The sequence below is a fragment of the Gymnogyps californianus genome, chromosome 17 (assembly GCF_018139145.2).
Source record: "Gymnogyps californianus isolate 813 chromosome 17, ASM1813914v2, whole genome shotgun sequence".
Lineage (NCBI taxonomy): Eukaryota > Metazoa > Chordata > Aves > Accipitriformes > Cathartidae > Gymnogyps > Gymnogyps californianus.
Window position 1 is genome coordinate 11,802,306 of NC_059487.1, and position 15,865 is coordinate 11,818,170.

Sequence of the window (15,865 nt, forward strand, 5' to 3'; positions counted from 1 at the left end):
GGCATTTACGTACAGTGAAGAATGTAACGCCTGCAAGTCTCTCTCTCCTCTCCCAGAGGAGAGAAAGACTTGACAGGCCACTGTAATGGATGGTTTATTTGTTTGTGGTATTGATTTATTAATTTGTTACATGCTAATCATTAATCAGCATCTGGTGCGCAGACAATACAAGAGGTCAGACAACCAGCCACACAGTTTATTACCCATTCGCCTGCCATCTCTTCTCCAGAACTCACAGAGAAGCTCAAGTTTGTTAAAACACCAAACAAGCAGATGAATTGAACTTCAAGTCCAGGAGGGGCTTTAGTTTCATAAACTAAATGCCAACGCTGTTTTGCACGCCTTGGGTTGAGCCCAGCCACGAAAGCACTCCTAACTAGATCAGGGAGAGCTTGCCTCATGTCCCTAAGGTCAGAATTTGGCTAAACACATGCAGAACATGTTTGGCTCATTACACATATGTGTATTAAATCTGCATTCAGCAGCAAGGGAACAGAAAGACAATATACGGTAAAGATGCTGGAATTGGACTTCAAAGATCAGGATGCAATTCCACAGACTCCCAGGGTGACTTTGGCCACAACAGTCACTCTCCCCTGCTTCAGTTGCCATCTCTAAAAGGCAAAATAACCATCCCTCATTTTTACTTCATCCATCTTTGCAATTTAGACTCAGAGTTCTTTGTAGTGGTGTCTCTTTCTCAAAATACATCCAGCTCCCAGCACACAATGTCCTCCTCAGAACAGCCTTATGGAAATGTATCAAAGAAAAAAAAAAACCCCAACAAAAAAACCCTTACAAAATATCCACTGATGAGATAAGACCACCAGCACAACAATGCAGTGAACAGCTGTAATCTGTGGGAGGATTATTTCTCTTTGCTGTAAATGCCATCTATTTTTCAAGACTCAAGTTATTCCCTTTCATAGAACAGTGAACTCAGTATCCGCAGACAACTTGCCTTCCAACCAGTACATTTTTCAAAGGCTCCCAGTAGTTTGTGACATTAAATAGAAGGTGTCACATCTTAATGACAAATATTAGTACTAGCCTGCTTGATTAACATAATTTGTTTCTTCCCTGGATATTTTATTCCAGATGAGCTGCTTTTCACCCATATTTTCTAGGGGAAAAAATATGCATTCTGACGTGCAATGCTAATATGCCCTCTGCAATAACCTCTTATCTCTAACTTTTCATTCTCACCTTCCATTCTCTTCAGTGCATGAAATGAGCTCTAGCAGCAACTATTGGTCAAAAGTCTCATACCTTGGATACCCGCCAAGGCTTTTGGGGTGTTTAGCACAGACAAAAGGTCTATTCCTATGACACACACATTTAAATTTAGCACTAAACTGGTGGAAAAAAAAAGAAAAATATGTAAAATGTCACTTTCTGACAAGCAGAAAATTAGAATTCATTCCCCTGAGAATTAAATGGACTTTTCTGCTTCCAGTCACTAACTATGACAAGGTTAACATTTTTCAGTCTAATGACTAAGAACATTAAGCGTGCATGTGAATAAGAAATAAAATTACTAGAGGGTATTAGCTAAGTGTGTGACAACAGCCCAAACTGACAACAGAACTCCCAGGATGCAGATTCTAACTAACACTGACCATTTGCCGTGGAGAACCAATGGATAACAGAAACATGGGGTACAAGTACACGGAGATCATCTTTCCTTCATTATTCTTCTTGCAACAACATAAGCAATCACAGGAACGCGTAAGTCTCTGCGTGGGGGTAGAGCGCATCTCAAAGCTCATCCAGCATGGTTCCAGTATCCCATGCCCATGAACTGGGCAGCATGTTAATCAGAGACCACAAAAGCCTGAAGAGACTCAGAAAAGGAAAAATTCCAAGTGCATCTCTTATTTCCCCGAGGATTCTTTCACCACTCTCCATTCGTGACTCAATTCTGATATGACATAAGGATTAGGGTTTGAGACCAAGTTGTCATTCGTGACTTGCCTTATAGCTTCTGTCCTTCCCAGTTCAGTTTTCCTTGTAGCTCCTCACTGCCTTACTCAACTATGGCAAACATAACACATGCAGCTATGGCTTCTAGACAATAATGGATTTCCATCTAATGCAGCACCAAGCAGGGAGGACTCAAAGAAAAAGAGAAGTCTATGTGTTATTGATATGTCCTAGGCATTAAGATGCTGGAAATTATCAACTATTGGGAATCTTTTTGGACATAAATGAAATTGGGGCAGTAAAAGATCAGACAGGAAGATTATATTTTCAAATATCTAGTGTGTTCTGTGAAAAATAAATGTAAAAATAATGTTTAGAGATATGGGTCACGTTTGAGAAAGCACTTTTAAACAGGGGTGGTTAATGTGTTATCTAACAGAATGAAGAAAGCTGCAAGGACATCAACAGACTTCAATGCAGAGAGCTCTCCTTTTATTATTTCTGCCTTTGATTTGGTTTCAAAAGCTACTTGGCCACAACTGAGAAAAATCTAAAGCTCACAATTTAGGGGACAAATGAAACATTTAAAAAATGAAAATAGACATTAGAACTAAAAAGAAGGAAAGAAAACCAGAGGAAAACAAGTACTTTCAAAACCATGGAATCTAGCTCCAGATTAACCAACTGGAAAGATTCACCAATTTCTCTTTGCTTCACTGTGGCCCTGCAGGGTGCTCATTAGTCCACAACAATACATTTTTTTATTTTTCTAGTGTAAAGTCAGTGTGATGGACTACTAGACAGCTCAGTTACAGATCATGTTTCCTGTAAAAGCTGGATTCTCCTCTATTCATCTGCAGCTAGCAGACATGCATCTTATAGCCTCTGAAGGATTTTTGCTTGGTCAAACCAGCATGAAAGGATTCCTGCATGTTTTTACACCAATAGATAAGGCCTGACTCTGTCCTTCTAATTCATGCTGGCATGGCTATATTCCCTCCATCTTCCTCTTTGCTTTACTTGGTTTGCTCTCAGAAAGAGGTACAACTGTATTTGGAGATCTTTAAGGAGAAAGATCATTTTAAACCCAGCTCTCATTTACAAGCCAGTTCATGGACTGACAATGCTGAACAGGAGCCTCTTTAGCAGGACCAGCCATTTCTCAGCCATGCAGTGAGCGCAGCTGTAGGGCTGAGCTCTGTAAGAAGAGAAGCATCATGACAGCTATTCACCTTAGACGAAACTTCCCCCAGTGCTGCATGTGCCCTTCTCACCATGCTCTGATCTGTATTCCGCACTGCTCTCACTCCGACTGGAGTCTGATTACTTTTGGTCCCTGGCCTCATTACCTCACGCTTCCCTACAATAAACTGCATAAGCCACTTATCTGCCTGTAATCCTGATAAATCCAAATCATTTTGAATGAGTTTGTTTTGTTCCTCTGTCCCCTACCCTCCTGCCCCTCCAACTTCTTCAGCCTTATTTTATGTCATCAGTGTATTTAAGGCACTTCTGTAATTACATTCTGCTCAAGGTCACTGCACCGAATTTCATTTTCCCCCCCCATACAGCACATCAATGCTTTAACTCCCATCTGATTTATTTATACTGTTTATTATCAGAGACCAATTCAATCAATACAAGCTGGAATTCAAACACACGCACACATTTGAATTATACATACAAACACTCATCGAGAGACATAAGACAACTGCTATAGTCCAGATCATTCTTCTAACATATGGCCAGCTTATAGGTAAGGAGGCTCATAGCGATGAATTTTTATACCTTGACTTTTGCTTGACCCCAATGGTTGTTTGGTTACTGGAAACCAAAGGAATTGAAATAGCGTCACAAATTCCACAGAAGAGGCTCGGGCAAGGGATCTCTGCGTTTCTTATCCCAAGCCAGTAGGACCATATTTTAAGATGGGCTTTCTAAGTTGACAGTTCCTTTATTAGCTTCTGTACACACAGGAATTCCAGCAAAACACCACCAAACCATACCAGACAGTCACATCAAGCAAATGTTGCAAACAGAACAGTGTATGGAGAACTGAAACTTGAAGGAAAACCAAAGCACTAACCTCAATTGCAGCCTAGGTTAGGCATTAAACCAATCTAAACGGGATGCTGGAAGCATAGTAGAAAGTGAGTAGCTTTTGGCTTCCCTCTGCAAACCGCTATCCTTTCTAAATGTTCATGGTCAGCATGATCCTCAGACATGGTTCACGACCAGCTTCTGGTTGTCTTTGAACACAGTTGGTATTTACAACTCAAGGAACACTGCAAATTCAAAAAACGAAGGCAGAGAAAGCATGCGTACATGGGTTCTGCAATAGACAGAAATTATGCTATAGACAGAGATTATGCTCTTGACAGAGATAGACTACGCACACCGGACTGGAGCCTTCAGGGATTCGAGGCACAAAGACTGATTAATCAGAAAATTTCAGTGGGGGGCATGAAGTTTGGGAAGGAGGAGTGCACGTTGTTCTGTACAAAAATAGTTTGTGTCCGCTTAGTTAACTTTAATGCTAACAGGAGTCAGGCACGCCAAGTAAAATGCAAAATGGGACATCAATGTCCACCATCAATTTGGGAGTCTCCAGGACTAGAAAGCAGATCCCCACACAGCTGTCACCTTCATAATTACATTCCGCAGCTGATCTGTAGTTCTTTCCATTTCTCTCTGTCCTTTACTACCTCCTTATTGCTCTTCCCTCTCCATCCTCTCCCTAGCATAGATCCTTTGCACCCATCTTTTATAAGCAATCACTCTCTCTTCTAATCACTCTTCTGAAAAAGTTGTTTCTAGGTGTTCTGTCACACCAGAGCTGCACTGGTTCATACCATATAGAGGCATGGCCTAGGGTGTCGGGGATTAAATCATGGCCTCTCTGAACTCATCTTGACTTTGATAGTGTCAAACTTCACCCTTGCATCTTCTCTGGCCTATAGCTAGTGAGTTCCAGGAGTCTCTTCAAAATTTTGTTTTAATATTTCACCATTTATGCACAGAGAATATTTTGGCTTCTCTATCAATACATTTCTGCTTGGTAACTCCCAGTTTGAATGCTGATTGTGTTTTGCATAAAATTAACTAAATTGCAGCCCTTCTGTTTCATTGGTACTTTTTGTCTGCTTCCTTCATGAACAATGTCAGGGAGATTGCAAGCTGACTACAATTCTCTTTCCTAAGCAAGAGGAAAACATCATCTAAGAGCCCAATCAGTACAAGTTTCCTGGTGCCTGTTGGGTTTTATAAGCTATATTGTACTCTGGCATTTAACAATTTCTGTTCATTTGATTCAAGAAATGAATGTAATGATTGCCACAGTGTTCTGCACTACTGTTGTCTATTGATAAATATGGAACAGGTATAACAACAAGCTTGCTATTTTTTTCTATTTAAAAATTCACTGAGCTAACAAGTTTTGTGCAATGCCAAAGTAATGACAGGTCTTTGCTCTCGAGTTTCAATATTCAGTTTCCACAGGGAGGTCTGCTGTCGGCTATATTTTACAAGTAAGACAAGATCAACACTGGTGTTAGGCTTCCAGGAGTGTTGATAAAACACACGAGCACAAAACTCTACTCAGGTGTTGCCTGAGTCTAGAGGGGCCCATATCCCCACAGGTATGGAAGTTCCATCAATAAATGGCACATTTTAAAAGAAATGACCTCTCTGTCTTCATTGAAAGAAAACTTTAATACCAAAGGAGTTTCAGGGCTAGGAACTGGGAGCAGAGGGAGAGGCTTGTCTGCTGCCTGAAGTGAAGCACAGCTCTTGGTCCAGTGGGTGGGATCCACATCATTCACCTGGGGGCCTTGCTATATGAAGCGGCATGATGCCTGAAAAATTAATGCTGCAACAGAGACTCTGCTATACTTCTACTCCTTTATAGATACACCCATTCACCACTAGGCACGTCCTCGTAGCATCTCACTTTCGGCAACAGCACCAAGCCCTTCTCTTCTGCAGCATCCATGTGGGAGGAGCTCGGAGGGACAAAATAAATATAAGCAAGTTTGGGGTGTAACTCAGGTGAAATTAGAAACATTTCTAGAGAAAGGGGAAATGTTTGGGGAACATTTCACTAATGTTTGAAAGTATGAAAGGTGACAGTTCAGAGGCATCCAAGGCTCTCCCTAGCTACAGTGACTATTTCTAAATAGCAGCAGTCACTGTTTCAGGCTTGCTGAGCCTTAGCTTTCTCAAGGCTCTGGGGGAACTGCAGTCAGCATGATGGCTGTGAGCAACACTGGGAGTCTGCCCAGGCAAGGAAAGGGGGTGAGCTGATAATGATAAGAAAGTGTGATGAATTATTCCTGTGCTTGTCATCTTTATTTAAGTTACTGCCTTTTGCATCCAGGGGAACCACAGTCCTTCCAAAAGAGTTGCTTTGGATTTCTTAATATTAGGAGACAGTTGTGACGTGTGTCCTGCCCTGGGCATAATTAGACTCAAGGCATTTTTAGTGCATTTTCTTCTCCATAATGATCTCCCCGTTTCTTTATCTGAGGAACGCAAAGTTCATTAACAAGTCCTCACTAAAGTCTTCCGGAGACTGATCCTTTCCCTGTACTGTAGCATAGAGAGGAGAAAGTAATGGTTGCAATGCAAAATGTACAAATCTTTTGCTTGCCTCTTTGTTTCCTTTCTTTGAAAAGGTTGTTATTAGAGCTTCCCTTCTAGAAACAGACTTTTGTACACCAGTGCAATAGAGAAACAACATTTGCAGGGATTCCTGATACTATATAAGACAGAAATCAAGTTCTCAAGATCATATATGAAGCAACGGCAGACCTGAGCATGGATTTCAGGAATCCACAGCCTCAGTGTCCTCAACAGTCACATTTCTGTCCAAGCTCTGCATCTCGGTCTGCTGTCTCCCCTGATGTTTATTTCTGGTGCACGCTACAGCATAGCTGGTTACTTTAAGACAGGCAACATCATCTGCTTTGTCTACATCCGATTTTTATTCTTTGGAATAGAAACCTTAAGCAACAAATAAAATCAGCATCCAAAAATGCTGCCGTGCAGTCCAAACAGTTTTCCAGACCATTACATCACACAACAGCATTCTTAAGGGCACATACATTTGGTTAGGTGTCTTTGCTCCACTCCTCCCTAACAAGAGCTGCAAAACGTATTCTGATTTCTGGTCTTATTATCCCAGCAGTTTCCTTCGGTGTAAATAGCTTATTTACCACCCTGGCATTTATCGTCTTAGATAAAGAGCAATACTATCCTTGCATGGTCCTTTCTATTGGCTGTGCCCTGCTCTCCTCGCCCTCTCAGGAAGAGGAACTCTTTCCTTTCCCCTGGTTAATTTAGGGATCTCTTCTAGCTTGAGTTCACCTTTCCCACCCAACCAGAACAGCACATGCTGTTCCAGGGCTTGCCTCACCCAGACATTAATTCGCTTCTAATTTGCCCCAATACAATTTTGGATTGGTGCACACCAATCCACTTCCCAGCTGCAACACATTGGTGACTTAACACTGTTCTGTTCTTTCCAAAGGATGAGTCTCCAGCTTCCAGCAAAAAACACTTGATATTTGTCCCTAACTACATAATCACATAGTACATAATTTCCTGCCATTCCTGGCATCCTTGTCCTGAGGTCACCCAGTTATCTCCATATGACATTCGCTGTTCTTTCCCAGAGCTATGCAGCATGCTGCATAATGTCTAAAAGCAACTACAAATCCTCTCCCCGTTTCTAGAAGCTTGGGTACAGATTAGACAGTCTAGACAGACAATAGGAAGAAAGAATAAAGGATTTCTAAGGACTTTTCTGTATAATCCGGCTTGCAATATTCAACTGCTCAGCAAAATGCCAGAAGCACCATCTTTTTATATCTTGTCTACTGATCACTTCGATAAAATTTGTGATCTTCTCATTCTCCTAAACAGTTATTAAACAACTGTATATTTAAGTCACACAGAATTAATAATCAGCTTAAAACCTCTTCAAGTGAACTTTGTTTAAATGACACCATGAAAGCATCCCCTCAAACCGAAGGAATTCTGTGCTCATTTGTTCAGACTGATGTCGGCATGTGTAAGCATTGCTATGTGTCCTCCAGAATCACAGTAACTGGCTTCAGAAGCTGTGCTTCCTGTAGCCTGAACTTCTGGACCTTGCTTTATTACTTAATTAAAATAAGGAATTGAAAGGTAGAGGTATTTATCATCTTAGATTTGAGAGACTTTAAGTACAAATATCAATTCAGAAGGAACACAGGGCCGCTGCCTTTGAAGCTCTGGGTACATTACCTTCGCAACTGGATGCAACTGAGAAGATGTGGCTCAAGCAAAGCCAACAGCGATTTTTCGTACCAGAAGGGCGCACGTGACACAGCCCCGAGGACGAGAGGGCACACGCGTCCTCTGGGCCGCTCCGGAGGCCCCGCTCCCGCCGACCGCGCGGCCCTGCTCCCGGAGTGCCTTCTCCTGCCAACTGCAGCAGCGTCCCACTCCCACCATCGCTGTTGTGTAACTTCAGGCTACTCAAAACAGCGACCAGGGATTTTCCCTTTAGGTTGCGACATTTTAACCTGAAGGAAAGGAAAGCAATAGCAACAAAGCAGCAAAACAATCACCCCAAAGCCCTTTCAGTTTACAAAAAAAGCTGAAGTAAAGAGATATTTTTCTTAGATTGCTCTAGAGATTGGGTCTGTGTTTTTCATTTCTCGGTCTCCATTCCTGGTTCACACACGCCGTTCTCAGAACAGCACATAGTCCGGTGGCAGGGAACATCCAAGGAAGGCGCAAAGCCCTGCTTTCAGACTGGGCACCCATCCAACCCTCCACCCTGAATGAGGCAGGCAAGTGCTTAGGGGACGCAGCTGCATTTTTAAAGCATTCCAGGTTAGTATTTTAATTTTACTAACATGGAAACTAGGCTTAGGGACTTACTTCCAGGAAGCTGAGGATTGTGAGCACAGGGAAACAATTCCCCGGACAGACTAAACTATCTGTCTCTGAGCTAGGCAGCCACATGCCTGGATACCTGCCATGTCACACTTACTGTGCTTACCCTGAGCAACACTCCGTATTTCTGTTTGGAGCTATCTGACAAGAAACATATATGGGAACATTATTCAGATCCCAGGTTTTTTCCTGGAATATAGGGCACCTTTGCTTAGGTACTACAATGTCCTGCTTCGCAGCCCTTCCTACAGGACTAGGTCTTATGTAACTTGCCTCCATTCATTCAGTGCACACAAAGCAAAACTGGAAGCAGAGCATTCAAGTCAATTCTTAGTCCACACCATTAGCCACAATCTCTCCCTTAAGGGACATAAACTAAAGGTATCCAAGTTTGCAGCCAGCGTCTTTCTGATCCTCATTTCACCTGTTCATAAAAGACAATGCTGCACAACAGGACGCTGATTTTTATCATGTTCTGGATATGGCTACTCCCAGGCACTGATCTGGAACACAAACTTAAGTATTGAGGCCAAAATTCACTGATTACCTGGATATTTATGTAGCAATCCTGGTATCAGTTAAAGAAAATGCTCTGACACAAGGAAACACGAACAACTCAAGTTAGTTATTCATAGAGTCTCCTGGCTATGCACAGGGCTTTGCAAGCAAAAAGGCAGCGGGCCAAGTTCTCAGGAGTGCTCAGTTCGCACTGAGAACCACCTCTTCTGTGGTTCACTGGAAGTTACGTGCCAAGCTCTTTGGAAAAACGTCTCTAAGCAAAACAATGGAAACTGCTCAAGACTGAGCATCGAATCCTTAATAAGCCCTCAGGAAACAGACCAGAAGCTCAGCTTCCTTCTACTGATCACAGAGGCATAAAGAGACTGTAAGTAGTATTTTTATTTTGAAAGCATCTGAGGAATCTGAGATACTAAGAAACTTTGAAAGCAGATGGGCAAGCAAGTCCCTTCACCCCATCCCTGGCTTCAGGAAACCCCAACCTTCAAAGCCCCAAGGCTTAAAATGTTGGAGACACTAAGCAAGCACTGGGCAATCATAATTAGCCACTTACATGCACATCAACTTTGCCTGCGCTCTCCCATGGCAGACAAACTGCTCTACTTATAAAATAACCCTTAACTGATCTGCCAGAGGCAATAAAGCCAGTCAGGGCCAGAACTGGATTAAAGATCTAGGGATTTCCAGTCCCCTGAAACACCCATTAAACTATATCGCCCTGGTCTGTTGCCAACTATTAGGAAATTACCCTAGCAAGGAGCATTCCAAAGAGAACTTGCAGGCAGGCTCGAGCTCTCCTACAAACCGTATTAACTAAATGGCCAGTTTGGCTAGGGAACAATGTTATAAATACTTAAGCTACAAATTAAAAGCGTGTTTGAGAGCTGTGCTGTCAAGTTAGTTGTCATCTTAGCTGCGGCATCACATGAGCCTATTTCATAACTAAAACCTACAAATCCCACCCAGTGACCTATATTTGAAGTGTGGGTCTCTGGGAAAGTTACTGCCTGTTCCTTGAAATTTGCCAGAACCAAGTTAGCCCGTATGTATTTTAGGACGTGGGACCAGACGTCTGCTGCAAGGCCCGATTCACAGCGCTGGAGGGTGGCACAGTGCCAGGGGATCTCTTCCTCCACTGGAAGCAAACCATGGTGCGTTCACTCTGCTTCTGGCCCCACAGGCGGGCAAGGCTCACCGCGGTTTGTCCCTCGCTGTCCGGGCCCAGAGCTCGTGCCCCATAGCGAAGGAGCAGTTCAATGCAGTCGCACCGGCCCGCGACAGCGGCAGCATGAAGGGCAGTCCTTCCTAGCGGGGTTTTAGAATGCAAATCCGCACCTGTGAAAAATCATACATAGTCCGAGTGTGACAAGGCATACGAAAGGAGGTAATGCCACCTGCGGGCCACGACGCACAATTTTTTTTCTGAAGGCAGATGCAGTTTGTTTTAGTCACATCTGATCAGTGGAATTAACAAACCTGCCTAGTGAACAAATGCTCCTGCCCTTAGCTCACACGCAGCGACTGGCTACTCTTTGTTCCGTTCAGGGTGCTAGCTTTGCCGCAGCTAGGCATTGCCATTATCTTTGCACTGGGAGCTCTCACTTATTGGGAGAGGACAATGTCCTTTAACAGGGACAAACGCTGAGGAGGCCAGGCTCAAGAACCTGGATTGAAGGGAGCACCGTCAGACAAGGTGGGATTTCCTCCTCAGCACTCACTTTCAATGTTAAAAAAAGTGATGAACAAATGTCCTTTCATTAACAAATGTCCTTTCATTCAGGACAATCAGGTGACCGCAGCTGACCCAAAGGACTGTCCATTGTGCAAATGCAGATTTCTGGGGAAAGGCGGCTTATTTAGTTGCAAAGCAACAAAGAAACCCAAATGTCAGAGCCGTAGAACTAGGGCTTACAACTCTTCTTGCATTTCAGTGGCTGATAAAAACTAAGCATTTCTAGATAATAAGAAAATGGCAATAAATAAATGAGACTTAAAGAGGGAAGTAATAAATCAGAATCCTGTGTTCCAATATGAGTTTCTCTAACAGCCAAAGTCATTACACTTAGCAAGAAGAGCAGTTTTTATTGTCTCCAAGTCTACATCAGAACCGATGTGCTGAATACATTCTCCACCTCAAATACAAAATATGCACGGCCATTTGGGTAAAATTCTACGGCCTGGGTAAGCAGGAAGGTGGTATGCTGTGCAGTTACAGCCAGAGAAGAATTGTTCTATCTAAGAATATTACCATGTCTCAGGAGAAACTTGGCAGTTTCAACATGACCTCTGTGGCTGGCAACAAACAGTGCCACGAAAGCTCGGTGTGCTACCCATTCCTTTTTCTGCTCTGGTCCCAGTAACTCTGTGTATGGCGTGGTGCCCGCAAAGTCCTCTGTAACTCCCAGACGGGCTAGCTGCAGAACAAACACAAACCTTTTAGTCTCTTTCAAAAGAGCAGTCTGATTCTTTTTAGGTATCAACAAAGTCTCCTATCCGTACTGAGGGGATGCTTGCACACTGCATAAATCACTCCAAGATAAGCTAAATAATACCTGCTTGTTTCTTACTCTTCTGCCCCATCTTGATTCTCTACTATCTAATGATATTTATTCATAGCCATCCCCTGGAGGGAACATTAATTTGGGTTTTCCTTTCATATGTAGTTATTAAGCACCACAAAATCTTCTAGAAATTGTTTCTCTTTGCAATCCTTGTCCTTCTCTTAAATTTGCTGGAAACTGATCTGAGCTTTTGGGGGAAGAAGACAAAGACAGGCAGCACTGGCCACGTAAGCCCAAGTTCCTTAGGAGGTAGATGAGGCTTTGGGCCTTAATTCCGGCAGGCAACTCATAAACCTAAGCTGCCTCAGGAAACAGTCCCGTATCACATTCTTTCCCAGAAGTTTTTTTTTGTAATAAACCCGCACACATCAATTCTAAAGTGTTGCTGAGAGGCCTCTTAGGAACAATTTTCAGGTGCCTCATGCTGCTGTTCTTCCTGAGAAACCATTTCCATGTTGGGCTACATCTTCCACAGTGCACCATGGTTTCCTGATCTGGTAAGTGGAAGCACATTATTAGAACAGCTGTATGGTTATTTCTTAAAAAGGGGGTTTTTTTTCATTTGAAAATCAACTGTGTCAACAAGCTTTTTGTGGGGCTGTTATGCCAATACACCTTTCATTTCAAAGGAGACCGTTTGTCTTTGTGGCACATGCTTCTGTTTCCTGCTCTACACTGAGTAGGAAGAATCTTTAATACACAGGGAACTCAAAACATGGGGGAAAACCAAACCAACCAAACAATTTGCCCAATAGCAAAATGCAAGCCATTTGTGGCACGAGGCAGAACAGCTGCTTGCCAATGAACCGCAACACTACACAGCAGTTAACGAAAGGAAGCGAAGAACCCTGCGGTATCCATTTGCAGTGGTTAGGGAAACACAGAGGCACAGAACGTGATGCGCCAGGTTGGAATTTGGCCAGGGCAACAGAGATAATGGTTCTTTATGAAAGGCGCCAAAGGATATTTCACGAACACATCTGTTCAGGCCTGAAGTTTACAGTACAAATCAGCTAGAGTACCTCGTGTTTCTGCTGAGACAACATTTCAGTCCTAAATCAAGAAAGCAGCATGCCCTCTATCAAAGCACCCCAGAAACTATTTGTTCTATAAAAATCAAAGCTTTCGTACTAATCAGACTTGACAAGATCACAAACTCAAGACAGTCCGTAAGCTAGCACCAGACAAAGTGGACGAGACAGAGAATATCTTCTGGTTCTTGATTTTGGTACGGTCATGTATCAAGTCCCATTCTTACTCTGGAGTCAGTCTGGCCAGAGGAGGATGGACTGTGAAACAGAGTTTCTGCCTCTGATTCTCGTAACAACAGACAAGTCACTCAGCCCCACCGGAATACCCAAGAACAGATAATCTCAATCTTCTAATGATGTTTTAAGATAACCAAGAAAAAGGCCTTGTTTACATACTAGGTATTATTTCTCCTATCTGTATGAAAAACACTGGGATTAAGTATCTTTTGTTGAGAACACATCAGAAGAGTAAAACGGCAGGCAGCTGAATAAAAAAAATGCAAACACTTTACAGACATCAGGATAAGCAGGGACAAGAAAAGTAATCTGAAAGTATACTCACATCAGTGCTACAAAAAGTTATACAACAGTGAAAAGAACTCGCACTCCAAGCATATGTGCTGTTTACTAGTAACAGCAAAAAGACGTCTTACTTCTAAATTGAGCAGACTGCATTAGGGACTGACTCCTCAGTTTTGGATTACCAGCCCCCTTGAAATTACCATTTTCATTGTGCACTGCTGCCAGTACAACTAACCTACTTAGTTTCTATGGCAAGTCTCTTCCATTAAAGACTTCCCCACTGTTTGCTCTACAAAGCCTTGCTTTGTAAGAGTACTTAGACCTTCAGCAATAGGCTTTCAGCTTTTCCGCAAACAGTCGCCCCACCCATTCACAGAAGTAATGGAATCAACCTTCATAGTCTCTCCTTTTGCAGCAGCTGCCACAAGATGCCCCCAGCCATCCTGTCGCCAGATGCGCATTGTAATCCTTCCACCAGGGACAATATCATTGTCCTTAAATGTAGACTCATCTGGCAGATCTGCTGTAGGGAGTCAGAAGAGAAAAGCAAGTCAACATATCCTCAGAGAAGACAACGAGCAGCTGAAAAAAGAGTTAGATGGTGACCAGATTTTTAGCCATGCTGGTGTTCTCTGATTTTACTGTCATAATGCATCAAGGACACCTCCGGTCCCACTGGGCTAAAGCTATGAACACACAGATACACTCCCAGCCTAGAAAAGGCTACAATATAGTGCGCTTGGGATAACATGGTTGTAACCCACAGAAAGCTGCAGTTAACATGTGAAGTACCAAGACTGTAGGAGAAACGTACTTAAGTGTATCTATACACACATGGCATCTTTATTCTAAGAAGAAAGCACCAAGTTTGTTTGATCTGAGAAAGCAAATAATAGGAAGAGTTATTTTGTTTTAAATAGCAGGTTTAACCAAGTTTCAAGGGCTCTCTCTGCTTGTTACCTCCAAAGCCAAGTATTCCAACACCACACATTCAGCTGATGTAATGGGAAAAAACACCGCTCCACACAATTCTAACTGTGGACAGGTCAGCCAGAGCCTTGCTAGAGCTGTTCTAGGCCGAGGTGAACCAGCCAGGTACTGGCATTGGCTATTGACAAGGCTAAGCAGGAATTGAGAGGTCAGCATTTGCAATCTCTAACCTAAAGAGACCCTGCTGAGTAGGCCATCATCTTTAAGGAGTAGGAAGCAAAGTTAAGCGTTAAGTCAAGAGCTGAATTCCAAGCGCAGTACAGTAAAAAGAGGAAAGCAGAACCTTGACCTTCATTCAGGACCCAAACGTAGCCATAACTAGCAGGTAAAGACATACTATGAATAACTTCCAGGAACCCCAGAGGTTACAGGCTCTCACCTTCATCCAGGTACTGAAGCCGCTGGAAATGAAAGGGGATCCCAGTCAACAATTCTAAATGGGACTTAAGCTTCTTCAGAGTCAAGTCATTTTGGCATTGAGGCAGTGAAAAGATCTCATTAGTTTCAGCTAGATGGAGCTGGACACTAAAGGTCCGCAGGGGCAAGGAAGGCATGGTGATGAAGTGGTTCCTGACCAGGAAAAGTTCATGAGCCTTGTCTCTCAGAAAGAGCTTGGAATCTTTATAAGGACAGAGGTCTAGATCTGGTAGTAATTCCTCCCTCCCCTAGACATTCCCCTTGTATCAAAGCCCTCCAAGTACAGATCCTTCTGTGTATCACAAGCACGTTACAGTATCTAAGCAGCATAAACCGACATCACAGAAGTACAGTCTGCACGTGTTATGCAACAGCCTATACGAACTTACCAGAGAACACCACAGAAAGTAACGCACCAGAGTGATTACAGAAAGATTTTTGTTCCTGCCCATCTTTTGATTTTCACTAGGATGACAAACTTACTTGGAAGACAAGCAGTAGAGAAACAAAGTAGTAACTCGGGTAAATACCCAAAGTCGCCTATATTTCACATTCCTGTTTTCTTTGTTAAAGTCTAGATCTCAATCTACATCTTCAGTCTAATGTGTAATAAAAAGATCATATGGCTGTTTGTGTTTCCAGTTTACTACATAGGGGTCCTGTGCCCTAACTCAAAGCGTGTGCATAGGCTTTACCAGGGAGTGCGGGAACTGTTTATTCTCCTTACTTTTGCAGCAGCTAAAATCCTGCAGAGAAAAGAGAGAGGAGATCAAATATCCTTTTGCGGCAGTTGGCAGAAGTTCTCACAGGATGGAGCCGCCAGTGAGTGTCTGAAACAGCCAAAAGGGTGATTGCAGCAGTAGAAGATATAGAAGACTCCTGAAATGAGAAGAAAAACCAACCAGCCAGGTGTCAATTATTCATTTCCCCCCACCCCCACCCCCCAAGGCCCAACAACTA

At 42.9% G+C, this 15,865-nt stretch overlaps 1 protein-coding gene across 1 annotated transcript; it reads right to left on the reverse strand.

Moving 5' to 3' along the window:
- Positions 1–9,901: 9,901 nt before the first annotated feature.
- ANKRD60 (ankyrin repeat domain 60) lies at positions 9,902–15,042 on the reverse strand. The gene is made up of 4 exons (XM_050907479.1): positions 14,868–15,042; positions 13,891–14,021; positions 11,633–11,798; positions 9,902–10,719 (listed from the first exon to the last, which is right to left on the reverse strand). Exons 1-4 carry the CDS (start codon positions 15,040–15,042, stop codon positions 10,436–10,438), a joined length of 756 nt encoding a protein of 251 aa, XP_050763436.1. The 3' UTR covers positions 9,902–10,435.
- Positions 15,043–15,865: the final 823 nt, after the last annotated feature.